The sequence below is a fragment of the Aquila chrysaetos genome, chromosome 13, assembly GCF_900496995.4.
Source record: "Aquila chrysaetos chrysaetos chromosome 13, bAquChr1.4, whole genome shotgun sequence".
Lineage (NCBI taxonomy): Eukaryota > Metazoa > Chordata > Aves > Accipitriformes > Accipitridae > Aquila > Aquila chrysaetos.
In genome coordinates, this window is record NC_044016.1 from 22141844 (window position 1) to 22159207 (window position 17364).

General features: G+C 44.6%; 1 protein-coding gene across 10 annotated transcripts in view; it reads left to right on the plus strand.

The window, feature by feature from the left end:
* XPO5 (exportin 5) overlaps window positions 1-17364 on the plus strand; it is a 30700-nt gene that overhangs the window by 2761 nt on the left and 10575 nt on the right. For 2 of the 10 annotated variants that reach the window (XM_041128581.1, XM_041128586.1), the window contains 17 exons: window positions 761-802; window positions 1675-1701; window positions 1996-2181; window positions 2994-3125; window positions 3475-3551; window positions 4001-4100; window positions 5511-5594; window positions 6006-6131; window positions 6379-6469; window positions 7574-7702; window positions 8456-8571; window positions 9537-9692; window positions 10110-10151; window positions 10729-10836; window positions 12199-12398; window positions 13020-13119; window positions 14032-14213. In XM_041128581.1, the coding sequence (XP_040984515.1) occupies window positions 761-802; window positions 1675-1701; window positions 1996-2181; window positions 2994-3125; window positions 3475-3551; window positions 4001-4100; window positions 5511-5594; window positions 6006-6131; window positions 6379-6469; window positions 7574-7702; window positions 8456-8571; window positions 9537-9692; window positions 10110-10151; window positions 10729-10836; window positions 12199-12398; window positions 13020-13119; window positions 14032-14213 (1898 nt within the window). The remainder of the gene's footprint in view (window positions 1-760; window positions 803-1674; window positions 1702-1995; window positions 2182-2993; window positions 3126-3474; window positions 3552-4000; window positions 4101-5510; window positions 5595-6005; window positions 6132-6378; window positions 6470-7573; window positions 7703-8455; window positions 8572-9536; window positions 9693-10109; window positions 10152-10728; window positions 10837-12198; window positions 12399-13019; window positions 13120-14031; window positions 14214-17364) is intronic. The other 8 variants (XM_041128583.1, XM_041128582.1, XM_041128584.1 and 5 more) reach the window with 8 other exon arrangements.

The following is a 17364-nucleotide window of genomic DNA, read 5'->3' on the forward strand; positions in this document are numbered from 1 at the left end:
TGTTGGAATGCTCCACTGACAGTAGGGGCGTGTGGCTTAGCAAAATGAAGGTGTGGTTGTGGCAGAAATGGGTAGATTTGAGGTAGTTTACGTAACACACTGGTAAAGTGATGCCATCCTGGGTTCACATCTGCTCTCTTATGCTGCAGTGGTGTCTTTGTGGTGAGGCACCAAAAAAATGCAAAAAGTTTTTGATGTCTCAGCGTTGCATCTGGGCCTCTCTGGTCCTTTTCTCCAAGACCTCGGGTCAGGAAGCCCTTTTTTGTCAAGTTGTGGTGAGGAATGCTCTTTTTTGTGTAAAGATACTTCTTTCCTGAATTTTTACCTAGAGTCAGAGAAGTGCAGGTGTTCAAGATGGATGGTGAAGGCAAGTCTCTACACCAGTCTGTTCCTGTGAGAAGGAAGTGGATTTGAGAGTGAAGCACAATTGGGAAACCAATCTAGAAATAAGCTGCTTAGGTGTATCTCTTGATCTTTTTTTCTGTGAATTAAAATCCAGAGTTACACTAAATGTGAAACTGGGAGGCAATGAAAAGCCATCTCCTACCTGACTTTTATTCATTTTCGTGATGCACTGACAGGCTGAACAAACCCCCCTAGAGCAGACAGTTCTCTGTGCAGTTCATGGTGGTGGGTGGGAGACCCTGGTGCATTTTGTAGTCTGGTTGAAATGCATTTCCAGGTAAGGTTTGAATTGCAATGCTTGAGGCTCTGAAGTGTGGCTGCTTCTGCTAACGGTGGAATCTTTCTGATTGGCAAGGTTGGAGCACCCCAGGAACAAGAAGCCCTCACCACTCCACAGGTTAGCAGATCTTCGGGATGTTTGTGCACAGGGTAAATTCTGAGGGTTGGGTGTTCAGTTACCTGTCTGCACACTGAGACTGGGCAAGATGATGGACAGTTCCCCAAGACCATGATAATCTGCAGTGCTTATAAGTATGCAGTTCTGGTATGGTGGCTTGGTTGTTAAATGTTTGGGACACAACCAGATTAACTTAAAACCACTGCACTGAATACATTGATGGACCGAGTTTCCAAACTGAAACCTTGCAGCAGAAAGGAATGCTTGTGGTGTCTTTACATCTGAAAAACTAATCAAACCTGAGTGTCTGAGGGACTCATTTGCATTAGTCAAAAAGATGGTGCAAGCAGTGCATTGCTGCTGTTAAGTGTGTGGAACTGGGAGTCAGGCTGTAAGCTCTACCCAGCTGCCTTTCTGACCATGGACAAATCACTGACCCTTTCAGACATCAATCTCAGTACATAAAAGCCACCAGCATCTTTCAGAGTCTGGCTTTTGGATGTAAGATGCTGTAAAAGGTGAAAAGTTTCTTCCCTGGAAGCTTCCAGGAAGCACTGAAATGCCTTTCCTTCTTGTCCCCTCTGTCTCCCTGGTGCCTGCTGACTGGAGTGTCATCTTTTGGATGAGAAGGAAATTGTGGCTTAACTTGCAATTCAAAGTACTGTTGTCTTACCTGCCAGGGGGCTGCAGAGGTAGTTATGATGGCTACAGCAATGTCCTGAGCAGGAGACTGTGTTGCAGCCACTTTCACTAGGGAGCCATTCTGTGAAGCTGCTTCTGGCTGCGTTCTTGAGAATAAGCCTGTCCAGCAGTGGCTGGGTGGAAGTGTGTGCTGTAGCTGCTCACTCACTATCTCTTGGTTTCTTTTTCAGAAGACTGATCTGGCTCAGGAGCCAAAGGTGAGTGGACCTATGTGGGAGTTAGTGCATTAGTCATTCTTAAGACCAAGATTGCTTAGAAGTAGGCATTTCCCAGGCTTTGGAGTCTATTGGCTGCAGTTCTCATTTGCAGATGGATTTGTTCACCCATAAGACAAAGTCCTCGAAAAGGGAGAAGTGAGGGGTGACAACAGAAGGGTCCAAGTCTCTCTCTCAGGGTGGTTCCTGGTACTGTTATTCCAGGGAGTGGATGGCTTTAGATGGGAATTGCTGTTTCTCTCTGGTTCTGACCTTTTGCATCCTCTCTGTTCACAGGCCCAGGCAAATTGCCGCGTGGGAATAGCAGCACTCAACACCTTGGCTGGCTACATTGACTGGGTGGCCCTGAGCCACATCACAGCAGACAACTGCAAGCTCTTGGAGATGTTGTGTCTGCTCCTAAATGAGCCTGAGCTCCAAATAGGAGCAGCAGAGTGTCTCCTGATTGCTGTCAGCAGGAAGGTGAGTTCTTCCTCCTCAGCTTCTCTGGCTCCCCTTTGTTTTCTCCTTGTCGTGGTTTAATCCCAGCCAACAACTAAGCACTGTGCAGCCACTCACTCACTCCCCTCTCGACCCAGTGGGATGGGGGAGAGAATCAGAAAAAAAGTAAAACTAGTGGGTTGAGATAAGGACAGTTTAATAGAACAGAAAGGAAGAAACTAATAATGATAGTAATAACAATACTGAAATGACAATAATAATAATAAAAGGTTTGGAATATACAAAACAAGTGATGCACAGTGCAATTGCTCGCCACTTGCTGACCGACACCCGGTTAGTTCCCGAGCAGCAATCCCCTCCAGGCCAACTCCCCCCAGTTTATATACTAGGCATGATGTCACATGGTATGGAATACCCCTTTGGCCAGTTTGGGTCAGCTGTCCTGGCTGTGTCCCCTCCCAACTTCTTGTGCCCCTCCAGCCTTCTTGCTGGCTGGGCATGAGAAGCTGAAAAATCCTTGACTTAGTCTAAACATTACTTAGCAGCAACTGAAAACATCAGTTATCAACATTCTTCTCATACTGAACACAAAACATGACACTATACAAGCTACTACGAAGAAAATTAACTCTATTCCAGCCGAAACCAGGACACTCCTGTTCTCCTATATAGTCTTCAGATCGAGCAATGATATCTTTGCCCTTTTATTTAAGAAACAAAATTCAAATTTGGCTGCTTATGGTAATGATATTTAGTGTGAATGTCATGTCAGCACAATACATACAGCAACTGTTGGAACCCTGTCCAACTTCTGTGCTTGCCTCTCCTTGCAGTTTTGGAGATCCCCAAGTTGGAGGTCCCCACTGACTTTTTTTTCCCCCACTTTCTATGACTGTGAAGTGGGAAATACTGTCACCAGCTGTGTCATCTGGCAGCTCAGAGAAATAACTGCAGGATCTAAACAGGTGATTTGACCCATATGTTCACAAGCAGCTTAGTGTCAAGGCTGAGTGTTTATTAGCTGCCTTTAAGTAACTAGCCAGTCTGCTGTGAAGAAGAGTTAAAGTTTCAGGATCATTACTTCAGTTTAAACTTCCTGTGGTGGGATTGCTTGGGAAAATTTCTTGAGATCAGGATTACCTTAGATTTTTTGGCAAGTTTTTACTGAAATCATTTGTGGACAGTAAGCCCCTCCCCAGATGGAAGGACAACTGGGGATCTCCCTATTTCACTTGCAGATGGGAATAAATAGTTCTGTAGGTTGGAATAAATAGTTATGTTCTAATTGAGGCATTTGGTGTATTTTACACGTAGGGTAAGCTGGAGGATCGGAAGCCTCTGATGGTCTTGTTCGGAGACGTTGCCATGCACTACATTCTCTCTGCTGCCCAGTGAGTACCATCCTGCTGCTGTAGTTTCACGCAAAACTGCATACAAATGGTTTTGTAGACGTGATTTGCAAAAGATATTGCTGCTTAACTGCAGGAAGCTGGGACTGGGTTACGAGAGAATAAAACCACCATTTCTTCTGCAAAACCTGAAAAACTGCAAGTTTTTTCAAATCTCATAATTGAAGGACAAAAGTAGTGTAAATGTCACTGCTTCCCCAGCTTTCTCTTTCAGCCTGAAACTGATCAGGGGGGGACTCTTTCAGAGAGGCAGTTTCAGAGGTTTTAGATGCCAATAAAGCAGTACGTCTTGATAATAGTAAAGAAAATCGCACCACAATAAAATCACATTGCCCTAGTCCTCTTTTTATTTACTAGATAGATAGCAGTGTGCCTGTTACCTACAGTGTGAGTAGCTGTGATCCTGTTTTTCCCCCTCCCCTCATTCCCAGGACAGCAGATGGAGAAGGCCTGGTGGAGAAGCACTATGTTTTCTTGAAGAGACTTTGCCAAGTTTTGTGCGCATTGGGCAGCCAGCTGTGTGCATTGCTAGTAAGTCTCTACTAATACCGACAGCAACCCTGGCAAGGCTAGTTTTTAGGGCTGGGGGTGAGGCAACCCTGACCTAAGGTAGGACCAGGGTTCTGTCTGTACATTTGGTAGCTGTGGGGTTCACTCTACACATTTGGAAAAGACAGAAATGGCTCTGCTTGCAAGTGGGATAACTGTATCCTGCCAAGTCATGGGAATGTAGAATGGAGAGACCCTGACTGATTCAAGGCCTCTGTTGTCATCAAGAATCACCTCCTATAACCTCTGCAAAACGCTGAAGCTTCACTGAAAATTGGTAAAGTTTCTTGCTGTCTACTGCTACAGAACAACTACTCTAGGAAATTACTCTTGTGTTGGAAGCCTTTTAAATATCCCTATTAAAAATAACTCAAAAGAGTATACCTGTTTGTTCTTCTACCAAGATTCTCTCAAGCTGAAGGAAGAAACAGGTTTTGTTTCTGCTGCTCATCTTTCTGATGTTTTGTGTCAATGTTGAGATGAAGATGCACATTGATACGTTGCATGCCATGCTGGTTGCTGAATTCCTGCTCCCTTCATTCAGCACAGTGCTTCTACAGTAAAGGTGGCAGGCTTGTTGAGAGATGCTATTTGTGGGGAGACTGAGGCAGCCAGCCTGTGCAAGTGATAGAGCAAAGTAAATTCTCACGGGGGGGGAAATAAAAAAAAACCAACCCTTTCAGAATTTATCCTTAAAAAGAATGGACAGCAAACAAAGGGTGTGTTACTACTTTCAGTGACTTCACTTGCTGTTAGGCAGTGGGAGCCATTAGTCCGTAATGAAGTAATGAGATGGGTATTTAAGTCCTCATGTCCAGGTTCACTCGGGAGAGGCAGCACTGAGCTGTACAGCTCCAGAACAGGGATCTTGAGGGCGCTAGGTCATATGGTTAGTGAGGAGCAGCAAAACCTTGAATTTGTGGCTCCGGGCAAAACTTATTTTGCTGACAAACTTCCCAGAAAGTTATTCATAAGAGATGTCCATACATTAAATGCAGGAAACATTTGGAGGAATGGGAGTGAAATCATCTGGGTGTGTTTACTTGTGAAATTCTGCAGTCTACAGTTGCGTATTGCTCCACTTTGGTCCTGCTGGGTGGGCTTGACCCAATAGGAGCAAAATTGTGACTCTGTCTGAGAAGTCACACTTTTCTCTTGAATGAGGGTGGTGTTGTCTCCAGCACCCCCAGGCTGGTCAGCAGAACTTGCTACTCCTCAGACTATACTGGTTTCAGAAAAAATCACAGTTGTTCGGTGGTCTTTTTTTCTCTGCTCCTTTACAGTCTATAGCCTTGTACGTAGTGCTCCTGCTTTACCCAGAGACATGCCACTTGTAAGCCCAGCCTGACACAGAGTTACTATTTTGTCTGAAATTGTTTGTCTTCCTAATAGGGCTCAGATTCTGATGTGGAAACGCCAGCCAACTTTGGAAAATACCTTGACTCATTTTTAGCCTTCACAACCCATCCCAGCCAGGTATGTAAAGGGCTGAAAGTCTCGTGTATGTCTATGCAAGAATGTGTGAATGCATAATTGAGCTATAGAAGACTGGAGAACTTCAGCTGCCAAATACTGCTCTCCAGGCTCTCCACTTCAGCTGAACATCTGGAAGGCAGAGTGGTTTCTCCTCCATTACCACCCCATTAGGAACAGTGCCTGACACAGAGGTGCTGAGTAGAAAGTGCAGAATTTGCAGTCAGCCCTAGTATTTACTTAGAGACTTTTGGCGTTCTGAAGTTTGGGTTGTGCATGCAAGGTGCCTTGGCCTCAGCCGAATAGTCAGTGTAATTTGCTATTGCCTTCTGACAGCAACACTTAATGTTAGCAGTGGAGATTCCAGCACTGAAATCCTTCTCTGTTCTCCTCTTTTTGCTCTTCTCCCCCCAGTTTCTGCGCTCTTCCACCCAGATCACATGGGGAGCCCTCTTTCGGCATGAAGTTCTGTCTCGTGACCCCTTGTTGCTGGCTATGATTCCCAAGTATCTCCGTGCATCTATGACAAACCTAGTGAAGGTATGTGGGAACTGTGGCCAGATAGGTTTGAGAAGGTGCCTAAGTGAACGTGGCCTGTGGATCATGGGGGAGAAACTACATTTTTATTGTGCCTGCCAGAGGCATGATCTCCAGGCCACTGAGTAAACAGCTCTGTCTCAACATTTTACTGTCTGCTCCTTGCCTTCAGTCTTCATCTCCTTGAAGCTGCTGTTAGCTGTGATGGGTAATTTCTCTTCCTTCCTGACCTTGTCTGCTCTGTCTCCAGGTGGGCTTTCCTTCTAAAACAGACAGCCCCAGCTGTGAATACTCCCGCTTTGATTTTGACAGTGATGAGGACTTCAATGCCTTCTTCAACTGTAAGTTGCCTGTGTGGATGCTGTTGTCTGTACCTTCCCTCTTACTTTCAGTTGCTGGCGGAGCTTGGAGCCTACCATGTTGGCTTGGCAGCTTCCATTTGTGTCTTGACTCTTTCAGCCTGGATCTTGGAGTTAAATTAATCTAGGGTTTTCCTGTGGCAGCTCAGGTGTTTCATTTTACTTACTACTTGCTATTATTTTGCTTGCTAGCCAGGTAGGTGGCCTAGTAGCATTTGCTACCTAGTGTCAAAGAAAATGTGCCTCTCCGTCACCTAGAGGAGAAAATGAAACAGCCTGGAGTCCTGCTCAGGTTAGGAGAGGAAGGCAGCTTACAAAAGACTTTAAATGTCATTCCAGAAAGAAAATCTGTCTTGGCCCTGCTAAGAAGCTTCTGGTTCAGCACCAATAGTTAGAGTTAAGCAGTTAAAATAGCTAAATTTAATCATAATTAATTTTGAAACACAAAATAAAATTCCTTGATGAAACAACTTTTTTAAACAATGCAAGTTGCATCTGTAGTCACCAGAGATTATTCTTTTGTGTGGTCATGTACTTGAATATTTTGGAACAAATGAAATTCCTGTTCTGTACTTTGCTTTTAATATCTTTGAAATTGAAAACTGGACTTCTTTGGGTTTTTTGAGTTCACATTAGTTTGTCAGCCTAGAATCTGAACTGGGTTAAGTTGAACAATCTAGAAAAAGTGTGTTTAGCTGAAGGAAGTGGTAGTTATCTAATGCTCTTTTCCTGTCTCAAGGTGCTTTGTAAGCAGCAAACATGCATAGTTTGAAGAGTTTTTTAAATGAAAAATAGAGGCTTAATTCTAGTAAATCTGGGTTTAGCATAGATTTTCATAATTCATATTGCATTTTAATTGCACTTCGTTTTCTGTTAATCCATCATTTTTTAGTCCATTTAAATCACTTCAAAAACTGCCCATCCTGTTACACCTAGTTTACTGATTGTATATCTGAGCTTACTACACAGCTCTTGCCAGAGCAACAGTCCATAATGTTTCCAGGTCTGCAAAGATGCAGGTGAGCTTTGGGGAAGGGAGCATTTGCAGCATCAACTTCTTGCACAGTGTCCAATTTTTCACTGCAGCTTTCCGAGCCCAGCAAGGAGAGGTGATGAGGATGGCTTGTCGTCTGGACCCTCAAACTGGCTTCCAAATGGCTGGTGAATGGCTGAAGTACCAACTCACAGCTCCTGTTGATACTGGACCCATGAACTGTAAGTTACCTGAAAAAAAATTGGGATGTGGGATTTGTTTCTTAATTCAAGCCAAGAAGAAACTTCTTTGCCTTTTTTTTTTTCCTCAAGGGGGAGCCAAGGCTCAACACTAGGTTTTCAGGCTTTTAAGGTCTTTGCTAGTTAAAAGCAAAATGAAATCAACCCCACCCCACCCCAAATTTAACCCTTTGCAGTCTACCTATGGAGTAGCTAATGTAAAGTCCCTGGCTCCTCCCTTCCCTCCCCAAAATCTCTCTGCAAAACAGGTGCAGCTGTCCCTCTGATACAATTTTACAATTATTTGGGCCTTATTATCTCCGTAACATATTGATTATTTTTGTCCAGGGAAGTTCTGCCTGTCTGGCAAATCCTGCTGTCAGTCACCTTGCTTTCCTCCTGTGAAGGAAGGCCACTTGGTGCTCTGCAAAGTCACACCGAGGGCAGTCTTGCCTGCAGCGCTGAGTCTGAGCATGTGGTCTCCCTTCTTTTCTTTTCTCTTCTGTGATTTGTTGGTGTTGCTCCCTATAGTATCTCAAAGGTCAGACTTATGTCTCAGGAGCCTTCACCTGAATGAGGCAAATCACACTGGAGTACCTTAATTGCTCCCAGTGCATCCCTGCTAGGCATCTGCAGGGAGAGCTGTGTGACCAAAATACTTGTGAGTGCTAAGATTGCAGTGCAGGAGCTTATCACCCTGCTGTTGTGCATGTGGGGAGGACCATGGTGAGAGCTCCACTGTTCTCTTCCTTTCAGCTAAGACAGGCGAAGGTCTCTGCTCCATCTTCTCTCCATCCTTTGTGCAGTGGGATGCCATGACCTTCTTCTCGGAGAGCGTCATCAGCCAAATGTTTCGAACCCTGGATAAAGATGTATGTGTATCAGATGCTCTTGCCTGCTCTCGTGGCTTGTTCTGGGTTGACATGAGTGTTTTTTTTCAGTTATGTTGTCCTTGAAAAGTTTGTAGTAACTGGTTACCTCCATGCAAAACCCCACATTGGTTAGTGATTCTCATGAGGAGTACTGACCCTTCTTTAGATGGGACCAAACTCATACTGGCTTACTCTCAGGCATGTCTTGGTTCTGGATACTATGCCATGAGAAGTCACAGGAGAGCGCTCAGGTGGCATGCTTTGACATAGTGCCTTGCTAGAGGAGAAGAGGACTGCTTAAGTGGAAATTTCCTAAGTTTATTCTTTTTAGTAATCCCCTGATTAGATTTTTTTTTTTTTTTTTTTTTTTTTTAACTACTAACTAAATGAGAGAAACTCATGCTCAGGGAGTAGGAGATCAGAAGCAGTTTCTTTCTGCTTTTTGTTCAACAGCAGGTGAATCAGAAGGAAAGCATTTTTTTCTCAGTCTGATGTAGACTGACTTGATTTTTGTATTAGATTAGGCTGTTCATGCACTGTAGTTCATCATTCTAATCACAGTAAAATAATTATATGGGTTGATATAGTTGGTTGAGCATGGAATCTGTTGGACAGAGTCAAGAGCAGAATTGGGAGCCAAACTGTGAGAGAGGAGATTGGCCTTTCCCGGAGGTGCAAGCAATAGTATGGGGGCTTGAGATTGACATCTCAAGACTGCCCTACCAACAGTTGCAATGCTGCTGTCCTTTTTCCCTCACCAAGTGCACATTGCACACAGTTAAACAGAGGTTTCTACTGCTTTTCTTTCTGCTTTGGGAACAGCTGTGTTCAGCTGAGAGGCCTGATGTGATAGCAGCAGCTCCATGGCCTAGCTCTAGGAGTCATAGGATGTGTGCTACAGGCTGAAGTACTGAGTGTTGTCTCCTTTTTTCTTTCCTTCTTCTTTCCCGTTGCTGCCTTTGTAGGAAATCCCAGTGAATGATGGCATAGATCTGCTGCAGCTTGTCCTTAATTTTGAAACAAAGGATCCTCTCATCCTGTCCTGTGTGCTCACCAATGTGTCTGCTCTCTTCCCATTTGTCACTTACCGACCAGAATACCTACCGCAAGTACTTTCCAAGGTAGGTACTTGCAGACCATGCTAAAATCAGGTAGGCTTTTTGTGGTGCAAGGCCCTTGTACTAAACTGCAAAAGTGAATCCTCCTAGTCAGGGAAGGACTATCCTTCGTTATTAAAGATGGGAAAAACAGAGACCGAGTCTTGTTCAAGAAGAAACAATGTCGAATAACAGATATTTTGCAGTTCCTAGCCTTAAATCTTAACACTAAGTGCACGTTCTGGTAACAGTAGACACCATATTTTATTTCAAGGCCTCGCTGTGCTGATGATTCATCTTTCAATTAGTCAAGGGTTCTTCACTGACTTTAATGAGATTGCACTAAAGACTTATATCTATTCCTTGAGCTCAAAACACACATGAGTGCTAGATATTAACAAATGATGTGAGTTTTTGGATTTTTCCTCCCTTTTCTCACAGCTGTTTGCTTCAGTTACCTTTGAAGTTATAGAAGAAAGTAAGGTATGTCTGAATTATTATCTACTATGAGCTATAACAGTTGGATCAAATTGTAAATACTCTGCTGTAGTCGGCTTCTCAAGTATAGTCGTGCTCCTGGAAAGGGCTGGAAAGTCTAGATATAGCTGATCTCTTCTTGGTTGACGTAGCCTGAGAAGCTTTGGCTCACGAACTTAGAAGGCCACAGGTATGGTCTAAAGCCAGTGCCCTTAGTCCCCTGGTCTATGCTGACCTTCCTGAGAGTGGAATCCCTTCATTAGCTGTCGGTATTCTTCAGTAGTTGGTATATGTGGCTGTGAAGGATGACTGTAAAGCTGCCAGCCACCTAGGGAGTGCTTGGAGTCTTGAAAGAGTAAGATCCACGATATCCTTGCTCCTGGAGTACAGCTTGTTTAAACATGGGCTTCTTGACTTGGCTATTGCTCCAGAGGAAATTTAGTTGTTGCATGATTGTTTGGCGTGGGGAGGTGTGGAAATGCTTTTTTGATCTGTACTCAACAGTGCAGAAAACTGCATGTAATGCATTTGTCTCATGAAGATACCCTGCATTTGTCTGAACTTTTGTTTTGTTGCATTGAAGTTTGTTGTGTCTGTCCAGGCTCCTAGAACTCGAGCAGTGAAGAATGTGAGAAGGCATGCGTGCTCCTCAATCATAAAGATGTGTCGGGATTACCCTCAGCTTGTCCTGGTATGTAAACGCAACTCTATTATGAAGAGTCTTGCCTCAATTTCAGCTGGATTTTGTGGGATCTTCAGCTTCCTTGGTTACATTCTGTTATTTTTCCAAGAAACATTCCTTCCATGCAAATGGCAAAGTGTTTTATTCCCTGCGCCTCCCTTCTTCCCACGCCCTGCCACCCACCCAACCCCTCCAAAAAAATTTTTCTGCCTGAAGAGTTGAATTGTAAAGTGATGAATTAAATGAAAAGGTGATGAGTTAAATGCAAAAGGGGTGAGGAGGAGGATACAAGCTGCACTAGATTAATTTTATGGGCACTTTTGCTGAATTTCCATTTTGTCACTTGTGATCTCAATCGATTCCTTAGCTGAAGACACTAGCAATGACTTATCTCCAGACTTCTATTCCTTAACAGAATGTAGGAGCAAGAGGAGAGTATTTGTTTTCTGGATTAGCTTGAGGAGACTAGAAAAAACAAACATGTTTAAAATCCATGAGCCAGTGTTTTGTTTGGTTTTGCTGAACTAAACAGCCTGCATGCAACGTGTGTAGCTCTGAACTCCATTCTTCAGTGGTGTTTGTGTGCAGTGGCTCTAGGATTATGGGAGCACCATAGGACATTGCTAGTTTAAACAAAGACTTTTTTTCAGGATGCTAATTAAGGTAATTTAGGGGTTCCAGTCTGCATTCTGCAATAGCTGCTAAGAACTAGTGGGTTGGTCTTTGTCTCACTCTACTGGTCCTTTAACTACAGCTCCCTCTTTCCCATGGCCAGTGAAAGATCCTTACAGGAAGAGCTAAGGGCCCAGAGCTGCCCCAAAATAAGTTCAGATGACTTTGCTGAAGAGGATGATTGCTAACACTTATACAAAGTAGCAGGAAGACATGGTTACCACTAGAGTGGGTAGGGAAGAAACTCAGCCCTTCCTGTGGAGATAGTGATAACTGTATGAATCGTTATTAACCTAGTTGTGAGCAAAGAGGAGGAAGAGTCCTAAGTCTGGCACCTGAGAGCCAAAGGAGTGAGGTACTTTCTGTGAGCAAATAAAAGCACCAGAACTACTTTGAGGTGTGATACTGCTGTAGGGGATATGACTGCCTAGAAGAGAGAGATTCCTCTGCTTATTTCAGTCATTCTGGAGACTAAACTGGATGCAGGATGATGATAGAGGGGTAGGGAAGAAAAGCAATTCTTTCAGACTGAACATTTGGAGAAACTTGAGACTGAGGAGATGGCTATGTAGAGAAAAGGTAACTTAGACATGCTCCTCCAGCTGTTCTGTGTAGTACAGTACACCCCACCTCTGCCTCCCACAGTGGCCCTCCTCCACACCAAATGCATGACGCTATTCCATTGGATGTGTTTTCTAGCCAAACTTTGAGATGTTGTACAACCATGTGAAGCAGCTGCTCTCCAATGAGCTACTTCTGACGCAGATGGAGAAGTGTGCTCTTATGGAGGCCCTCGTCCTCATCAGCAACCAGTTCAAGGACTATGAGCGGCAGAAGGTTTTTCTGGAGGAGCTCATGGCTCCTGTTGCTGGCTTATGGCTCTCCCCGGAGATGCAGAGGTATGGGTCGTTTTTCTGAGCTTTGAGCTGGAGGTGTTGCAGAGGTAATGTCGTGCCAAATAAGGGAATGCACAAACCAAATGAGGGTAGTGGACTGCCTTGTGACCTCCTGTACTCTGGGCAGTCATTGTGGTAATAGCTCTCCTGCAGTTCAGAAACTGCCAACTGAGTCTAAGTGCTGTTTGTTGAATATTGCTAGGTAAGTGTTGTTTAAGTTGATAGAGGAACACTTCCCAGCATGCTCAAAGCATTTGCATAAAATGAGAAATAAAAGATGTCTTTGCTCATCTTCAGGAGAAGCTAGGAAGCTGAGCTCTCCTTACTAAAGCTGAGGTGTCCTGCAGCCCTGGGCAGCTAGGCATACACAAGAGTTTTCCCAGCAGGGCTATCTTCATAAGAAATTCAAAGGGTTTAGGTCCCATGGCCCAAGGGAACTGGAGGTGTTTGGAGAATGCACGTGTCTCTGGTGCTTTTTATCATGTTCCCATGTACAGTGTGGAGCACTAGCTAGTCTCTGTAGCCTGCTCTGTATTTGTTGAGATGTTTATTGCCAGTGCAAAGCTCTGCTCAAATTCCCTGGTATAAACAATAATCCCTGTTGCTGTCTTTTGCTGCTGCCAGAGTCCTCTCGGATCCTGAAGCCTTTATCTCCTATGTGGGTGCAGACAACAAAATTGCCGATCCAGTCTTGGAAGATCCTAGTGGCCTGAACCGCTCTAGAGTGAGTATCATTACCAGGAGAGGTGTAATCCTTACGGAGATGGGAATTGCCTCCTTCCATCCCCCATTTCTGTTGTGGTTACACACAAGATCTCTCCTGATCATCTACTTTTTTTAGGGTGTGGATCGGTAGGTTTTTCAGACTGCAGGATAACAGGCTGTCTCTTTAAGCTACAGTAGTGAGCATGTAGGCCATGCAAAAACAGATTATTCAGCAGAGTGAAGGGCACTATTCCCTACTCTTGTGTAGCAGAGTTTGGTTTTGGAGAAGCAATTAGTTTACATGATTTTTGGAAATACAGTGCAGTGAATTCTGCTTTTTGAGCCAGGCAGTATGGGAAGCATTGTGCTGAGACTGCAGCATGGAATATAATTAAAATTTATCCAAGGAGATTCATGTTGTTTGAGTTGTTAGTGAAATGTCTTCGCTTCTTGGACAGACTGCAAATGGAGTTGCTATCTTTAGGTCTGTAAAAGACACTGAAATGCAGTCCACAGAGCTGTGCTTGTGATTTGGGGCTAATGCAGTTTGACCACTGTGCCATCACAGATCTCTGCCTCCGTCCCATCACATAAAGGAGATGAGGAACTGATGGTGTAGACCCTTCCTTTTAGAGGGCAACCTACCTGGTTGCTTGCATACTCATGAGACCACATGCATCGATGCTTTGTCTAATAGCGAGTTCCTAGGCCATCCTGCCATAGCCAAGGGTCACTGAAGATGATGGAGTGTAGCATGATAGTTTGGTGCATTTTGTTGGCAGCAAACCCACCAGTGTTTGTTCCTATCACCAGATTAGGCTTACTGTAGAGCATTCCCTTTGAGATGGGATGATGATGCATTTCTCTGAAAACATATTTACTCAGGTTGTGTTCTGGCTAAGAAACACTCTCTCCATGTCTCTTGCTGCAGATTAGCTTTTGCGTGTACACCATTCTGGGAGTTGTGAAACGAGCTCGTTGGCCTGCTGCAACTGAAGAGGCGAAAGCTGGAGGATTCTTGGTGGGATACATGCCCAGTGGAAGTCCAATCTACCGTAATCCCTGCACTGAGCAGGTCCTGAAGCTTCTTGACAATTTACTTGCTCTTATAAGGTGGGTCAAGTTGACTTGAAGTAATTTATGTTGACTTAAGAATCTCTGAAAGCCAAACTGTGATAAATACATGGAGTGCTCAGAGCATGTTCTCCCAGTGAAGTCAGCGGGAACACAGGCTGGTGCAGGTGCCCAAGTACTGTTCCTGACTGTTCACAGTGGGGAATGGCACTGGGGAAACTGGAGCCTTCTGAATGTTCATTGGCCTGGCCTACAAGAGTCCATCAAAGCTAATTGGAGCTTGGGCTGGGGTTGCCTCCCCCACCTCCACTGCTATGAATCTGCCACCCAGTTAATAGTTTCTCGACTAACATCTCTGCTCTGCCCTCAGCCACTACAAGGCCACCTCTCCAGTCACCACCAGGGCAGTCCCAGCTCTCGTCGCAACCTGTTTGCGTTGTTCTCTCTTCAGTGTTAAATTAAGCTGGTTTTGCTGAACATGAACACCAGCCTTCTGAAGCACTGTCTGCTATTGAAATCAGTGGATGCATACTCTCAGGCTGTTGCTACCTTGCAGTGCCTCTCTGCACGTCACTGGTATTGTGTACATCTGGGGCAGCCAGAGGAGGGAGCAAGAGAAGGCAGAAAAGGGGAATCCTGAATAACACAGTTCCCAGAATTATGAAGGAGGAATCTGTCTCAGGGTAACTGCTGATACTAGGATTTTGCCAGGTTTAGGGGGCAATTTTGTGAGATAACTCTACGTGTTATGTACTTGAAAACTTGAGGCCCTGTACGTGGCAGGAGCCTGTTGGACAAGAGCATTTTCAGATCCACATAAAATTTTTCAGCTCCCGGGTCTGTGAGGGAAGGAGCCCTATTACTTGAACTCTGTCTAGTCAGGTGTATTTGGTAGTCACTGAGCTCAGGACTGTGCTGCTTCCAGTGAGAAGCAACACACTGAACTGGTAGGACAAGCATGTACTGTCTTGGCCCACCCTAGCTGTGCTTCTCATCACAAAGCTCTGTGTAGCACAGCAGGTGGTACTTTGGCCAGTGAGCAGGGTTGAACCATCTTGTTATGGCTGTGGAGTTGTGCTTGAAGTGTTTTTGCCTTTTATCCTGGAATGCTGAAGATCCTATTGATGAGCTTTTGGGAGAGGTTGGGTAGAGTTGCCTGAGTAGAGGTAGCCTCATGCCATTTCTTCCAGAGCCTGGAACATGCTCCATATTGTGGGAGACCAACTAAACCAGTGCCCAAGGTCTGAACAGGCTGCAACGGACTTTTTGCTTATGCGATCACTATTCTTGCCAGAACTTAAGCATTATTAAAAACACTTGGGATATCTGTTACAACAAGCTTAGGAAACTATTGTCAAACTCTTACCACTACCTGTAAAGAAGCAGAAATTCTGTGCCTGCTTGTTTGCCACCTCCAGGAAAACGCATGAGCTATGTTCTATTGCCAGTGCTTCCCCATCTACATAAAGGAAGAGGCTCCCTGGCTGTTTTTTGAGATAATGTATGTGCGTTGTTTGAGCATCTCCCCTGCAGACCAGAATCTTTTCTGAGCATGGGGTAGTAACATACATGGAGTGGCCTGTACTTCGCTCGGAGGTATCCAGGCTTTTCTTAAGGCTGGATGTGCCAACAAGAACTAATGAGTGATGTATTAAGAGCAGTAGATCCTCCACCTCATACCTTTCCTGGCTGCTGCTGGATGTAGAAGCCTCTTTGTATGACAACTGCAAGCTCATAGTTGTTCATTGCAAATGTTGATGATGTTTATGTCTTTCTGGAGAAGTTGGAGCTTGTGCTATGGAGCTTCTGGTGTGTTTTTTGCTGGCTTTGAGTGCCTTTTCCATGTACTGCTTCCTCAGGCCCTCTTTAATATGGATTACTCAAGAGAATATGGAATCTGTAGCAGCTTGTCAGCACATGTGAAGTACAGAGATACGAGGAAGGCTGGCTGGCAGGACAGCTGCCTGTGTTGAGGATGCCTTCAGGAACATAGTTGCATTACTGCTTGGGGATGGATGCTTCTCTTAGCTCTGTGCCATTAGGCAGCTTTCTGTGGGGATAAGCAAGGTCCAGTGTTGCTCATGTGGTTATGCAGGAAGCAGATGTGGAAGTCCTCACAGATTGTGTTGGTTACTGTGTGAGCAGATCTGCAAGTAGCAGCAGCACAGATCCTACTGAGCAGCTGAACTGAGCACCAAGTCAGGAACCAATATGCAAACAAAGGGTGTTTTGCAGGCTGAGCAGTTGGGTCTGCTGCTTTCTGGATATTATGTGGCATTCTTCTGCTGTGTTTGCAGACAGAAGCAGTGAAAGTTATTAAGCCATTGGGTCTTTGCCAGGGTAAGTACCTTGAAGGTAGGTCATGGGTGAGACCAGAGAGCTGAGAGGAATGAGAGGGAGTCCAAGTAACAAGGGAAAATAAGGTAGTTTTGAGTGGCATCTTCCTGTGCCTACGCATATTTGTCTCTGTCTTGGTAGCTGTATTTACTGAATTATTTTGAGGTTGCTTTGTTAATCACTGCTTACAGCTTTTTGAGTGATGATTCTCCCGTCCTTTGCAGTACCTCATTTCATCTAGTTGCTTCCTAGCTTATGGCTTAAATTGTTCTTTCCTGAATTTAAACCCAAATCATGATCTCCAGCCACCTTTAGATAAAGGTGTGTTTCTGGAGTCAGTAGCTGCATGAACTGATTGGCGCAGCACCTTTACTGTGGATTTGCTCGTGTTTTGTTACCAATGGACTGGTCAGGCTCAGCAAACACTTTGCATGGAAAAAGGCTTTTTTGGAAATCCTCTTGATGAGATGCTGACATTACCAAGACATTAATGCTGGTGAAAGAATTGTTGGATAGACATGGATGCTGTAGGCATTTTCATTGTAGACGGCTCAAGCTTTGGATAAAGATTCTTCAAGCATGGACTGTCCTAAAGGACTCATCTTCTGGCCTTCAAGCCCATTTCTCTAGGCATCAGACACTCTTTCCAGCAGAGCTGTGACCATCGCTGAAAATCCCCCAAGTCCTGCCATATCCTTTGCTTGTCTTTTCTAAAGCATAAATGTCTCTTGAATTTTGTTTTTCCATGTTCTCCTGTGTGTGGGATGCCTGGGAGTGATGCTTACTGCTGAGAGTCTCACCTGGAACATCCCTAGGGACTACATCTTCATCAAGTACGAGGGCTGTTGGATGC